General features: G+C 45.2%; 1 protein-coding gene across 1 annotated transcript in view; it reads left to right on the top strand.

Annotated features, from left to right (window-relative positions):
• Positions 1–5233, top strand: part of ANKRD53 (ankyrin repeat domain 53) — a 27526-nt gene that overhangs the window by 9727 nt on the left and 12566 nt on the right. The window contains exons 2-3 of the mRNA XM_075066759.1: positions 3623–3822; positions 4605–4769. Of these exons, the coding sequence (XP_074922860.1) occupies positions 3623–3822; positions 4605–4769 (365 nt within the window). The remainder of the gene's footprint in view (positions 1–3622; positions 3823–4604; positions 4770–5233) is intronic.

Raw genomic sequence — 5233 nt, 5'->3', positions numbered from 1 at the left:
CACTATCGATTTTAGCGCTACTCCTCTCGTTTGGGAGGAGTTCCGAAATCGATTTAAGGAGGCGGTTAACTCGATATTAAGGACGACGTCGTGTGAACGGATACAGCGTTAAATCGGTATATCAGCCATTAAACCGATTTAAAGTCGCAGTGTAGACCTGGCCTTAGTTTCAGAGTTAGTCTGTATCTGCAAAAAGAACAGGAGGACTTGTGGCACTTTAGAGACTAACAAATATATATGTTCAAATAAATTTGTTAGTCTCTAAGGTGCCACAAGTACTCCTGTTCTTTTAGTGAGACTTAAGTGTCTCGGTGCTTTTGAAAATCCTACCATGCACCTCTGACAGGCACCTAAATACTTTTAAAAATCTGTCCTTTTGTTTCCAATGGTAGACACCCACGTTTGAAAATTGTATTCCCCCAGAGCCCTGCAAAGCTGCACCCTGCCATACCTGCTCAGAAATTCCCTATATGTGCAGATGAATTTTTTTCTATGTTGACACACTCAGCATGTCACAGAGTAGGGAAGTAATCGACTCTTCCATCCAGTTGAAGTGAGGTGGCCAGCTCATAGAATGCTGCATTCAGCTCCAGGATCTTTATTGCCAGAAAAAATGTTATGTAAATTGGAGGGAATTAAGAGAAAAAGCAACTTAAATGATTAAGAGGCTAGATGGATTGAGGAAATGTAAATAACTGACTCTGTATAGCTAAGAGACAACTCAGAGGGGAACATAACTGTGCATCTATCTTTGAAGGGTGTAATTGCCAAAGAGGCAGAGGAATTGTTTGGGTAACGCAGGGGCTATAAATGGGAGAAATGGAACAGCACTGAGAAAGTCGGCCTAAATTCACGCATCCGGGAGGACTTCCTGACAGTCAAACCTGTAGCCATTGAATTAAATCTCCCAAGAGAAGCCCCAGCACTTGAGACACAAACCAGGGACCGTCAATTACATTTTTGTCAAGGCTCAAATTTCTTGGTCAAAAGGTGTAGTCAAGGTCCAGACTCCAGAGCAGATAATATTTTAAAACTAACAATAATGATAATAATAAGTAAATAAAAGATTTTGGGGTTCATTCAAAAGCGTCTGGTGGTCCGGATTTGGCCGTAGTCCACCTGTTAACTACCTCTGCTCTAGACACTAGATTAGGTGAGAAATACTAGCAAATAAACCGTAAGGAACCATCCAGTGCTGTCCAGGCTGCAGTGAGGTTAACATGGATTTCAGTGGGATTTGTGCTTGAAAACCAGTGGCACAATACTGCCCCTCAAGATGGACAACAGGAGTTACTAGCTGGGGTTTTCCATATGTAAGTGCTGTGGTCTTTTTGCCCAAGGGACAATGGAACCTCCTTGCCATGGGAAGCATTCTTCCCGCCGTGCTCCTGCCTGCGAAGGAGAAGGTAACTACGGAGTTCTAGTCTTCATGGCAGTCACAATGAATTAGCCAGAAAGATTCTCTGGTTTGTTTCATGCATGGCTTGATTGCAGTGTGCAGTTCAGACGCTGCACATCTAGCAATGGGTCTAGCCGGGGCCTGATCGAAAGCCCATTGAAGTCACTGGAAAGCTTTGCATTGACTTCAGTGGGCTTTGGATCAGGCCCCTAGTGCGTGATGTAATTTCATTGAGAGACATGTTCTCTGAGTGTGACTCTTCGAAGCCAAACGCTTGGAGCTTGATCTCCAGATCAAAGGCTTGCTTACGAATGAGCCCCACCGACAGCACTGCTGAACGGCAGCTGGGACTTAGCAGCTTTTCTGATCCGCTCTCGTGCAGAATAAATGCAGAGTCATTTAGCTGAGAGCATAGTCCTATTAAGTGCTTCCTCCTTTGCCACCAAATGTTCCCACTGTGAAAATAAGGGATTTCACCGCACCGATGCAATGGTGACATTATCGTGGGAATCAACTGCACTCAGCCCAAGGCTGTGTTTGTCCTGAGCATCTGGTGACAAATAAAACAATTCAGCTTCGCTCTTGGGATCTTTGCTTGTCAGCAGAAACCAGACAAAACAATATGACTGCTTCATGAAAGAGCCTGATCCTGCCAAGTGCTTCCTGTGAGATGCCGAGTGTCCTCAACTTCCCTTGACTGGAGCAAAAGGTGTTCAGCACCATACAGGATTAGGCCCTATTGCGAGAGGACAGATGTAGCCCATTTCCGCTGAAGACATTGGAAAGATTCCAACTGACTGCGGAAGATCAGGATCACGCCCTTAATGATAATACTCAAGAATCAATAACCCTCTCTTGGCCTAACTGGCTGAATGTAAAACTTTTTAAAAGATAGGGTAGGGTCTGATCCTGAGAAATGCTAGGCACCTGTAATCCCCATTGAAATAAATGGGAGTTGCAGAGCTCAGCTCCACTCAGGACCAGACCCTTCGGTCCCCGACCCTGCAACTGGATCCACACAGACGGATCTCTGCACCTGTATGAAGCCCAAGTGGGGTTCCGCGTGAGTGCACTGTTCTCCCCGACACAGGCCTGGTTGCAAAATTGGGACATTAGCTTGTGGTGACACAAATGAGCAGGAGTGGGTGGGTTTAAAAACCCTATGGAGAATAGAAATGTTTCAGGAAACAAAAAATATAGTGAGGGGGTATTTAAACATTTCCCTGCAGTGAGTCCTGCAAGAAAACGAATAGGCAGTGAAGTGAAATTGACTGGACACAAGTAGAACTGATATATCTACTTTCACGGGCGCAGAAAGATGAAAAGTAAACCTGGATTTGTATTATGTAACTCTTTCCGGTTCAGTAAGCTAAGGTATTTAAAGTAACACCTGAAAAGACAGGCATCTTAAATAATATAGAGTTTCATGTTGAGTATCTACCTTTAATCCTTTAGTAAACTGACATCTCTTCTTAATGTGTGTTTTCTCCATGCACCTGCCCCCCAATCTTGGCAACATTTCTGGGTGCTTCAAAAACAAGAGGAAATTTGGGTATTTTTAGGACTATTTTTGTAAACTACTGTTTTCCAGGGTTAATACCCTGTATGTAGTGTCACACCTGTAATGAAATAATGCCTCTATACATGTCATTGTGTAACACATGGGCCCAGTACATGTGAGCATCACGCCCTCTAGTGGTTGTCCTGAGTAATTATAATAACCTTCTACATCTTCACAATTAGAAGCAGTCGGTGCAGGTGATAACGATGTGTGTGTCGGTGTTGACAGTGGCCACTGAAAAGTATAAAGACACACACACACACACACATCTAGTATGTCAATAAAACATTGAGGTACAGACACTTGTTACATTTCAGATACCCTTTCTGTTGTAACCCTCCATTCTCAATTACTTCCAACCACTGGTCCTCAAAATAAATAAATAAAAAACATACACCACCACACCAAGAAGGTAGGAAAATATTATTAGCCCCATTTTACAGAGGGAGAAACTGAGGCACAGAAAGACAGTGTGACTCTCCCAGCGTCACAGAAGGAGTTACTGTCAGAGCCAAAATTAGAATCCAGGAGGAGCTTTTGTGCTCAGAACACTAGCCCCCACTTCTCTGGCATGAAAAGCATCCCCGTTAGAGTGGATTAGTTAGAGTACAAGTCTGACAAGAAACATTTAGAATTGTCCTTTGCCTCCTCCTCCCTGCTAGGGCTTCTCAGCCATCCATCTAGCAGCTCTACACGGCCGGCTGGAGTGCCTGAAACTGGTAGTCGAAAAGTTTGAGGTTGATGTGAACTTGGCCAGTCTGACAGGATGGACACCCATTCACCTGGTGATGAACAAGGAGAGTGGCCCCAGGGCACTGGAGTGTTTGCAGTACCTCATTGGAAAGGGGGCAGACATCAATATGTGAGTGATGGCTTGAGACTCCGTAACTTTTTACCTCATCTGAATGGGGTTTTCCCTTTTAATTTCTGTGGCTTTAATGCCCTTTAAAGATGCTCAGAATAGGTACAGCGCAGGAAGTTGTAGTGTAAATTTCCAGCACTCCATCATAAGGTACCTCAATCCTGACCTGAAGAGAGGAGCGAAAAGTTGAGTCTCCATAATCCATTCTTCCTTTGCTCTCCCTGCTGCATCTGCCACTGAGAAGGCCTATCTGGATGGGGATTTCTATCAGCTAGGAACATTCAGTCACTTCCCATCCCATGCAAGTCACCCAAAAAGTGATTTCCAGTCACTAGCAATGTGACCCGCATTAAAACCAGAGCCTCTGTGTGAAAGGCGCTCTGCCTCATTACCAAAGTCCTGAACCAGCCATCCACCTGGTCTCAGCTAAGACTTGGAGCCACCAACTTGAAAAGAGTTTGGTTATAATTAGAAGAGATTCACCTGCAGGCCTGGCCAAAATTCTCCCTATCCAAACTCTGTTAAAAAACATAAAGGGCTTGAAATAAAGCCCACTACTGGGGACCTTGAAATCTAGGCCAAACAAAGCTCCAGAAACCAGCAGAACACAATCCTGTAGTGGCGGGGGATGGACTGGAGGGGACCTGTAGTTGTCTTTCATCTTCGACTACCGTAACTGGTTTGTTCTGTAAAGCCACATGAAAGGAGATACTCTCTGAAGAACTCAGGGGCAGTCCCTCGGAAATTGGGACTAGAATTTGGAATGACCGTCTGTTTTTCAGTCAGAACCAGGGCGGAACGTCACCACTTCACAAGGCAGCCAGTGAAGGACGCCTCAACTGCATCATTGAACTGGTCAAGGCTGGAGCTGATGTCCATGCCAAGGATGCAGAGGGGCAGCAGCCCATTGACCTCTGCAGGATATGGGCCCACAGGAGCTGTGCTAGGTGAGCGCTGCACACCAAATGATGGCTGAGTCAGAGTTTCCAGCTACAATACTAGTTAATAGAATCATGAAATATCAGGGTTGGAAGAGACCTCAGGTCATCTAGTTCAACCCCCGTGCTCAAAGCAGGACCAACCCAATAAGAACATACATAAGAACATAAGAATGGCCAGACTGGGTCAGACCAAAGGTCCATCTAGCCCAGTATCTGTCTACCGACAGTGACCAATGCCAGGTGCTCCAGAGGGAGTGAACCTAACAGGCAATGATCAAGTGATCTCTCTCCTGCCATCCAGCACCACTCTCTGACAAACAGAGGCTAGGGGCACCATTCCTTACCCATCTTGGCTAATAGCCATTTATGGACTTAACCAACATGAATTTATCCAGTTCCCTTTTAAACCCTGTTATAGTCCCAGCCTTCACAACCTCCTCAGGTAAGGAGTTCCACAAGCTGACTGTGCA

This window comes from Chelonoidis abingdonii, chromosome 5 (assembly GCF_003597395.2).
Source record: "Chelonoidis abingdonii isolate Lonesome George chromosome 5, CheloAbing_2.0, whole genome shotgun sequence".
NCBI classification, from domain to species: Eukaryota; Metazoa; Chordata; order Testudines; family Testudinidae; genus Chelonoidis; species Chelonoidis abingdonii.
Note: the sequence above shows the minus strand (reverse complement) of the source record. Positions and strands in the feature narration are given on the sequence as shown.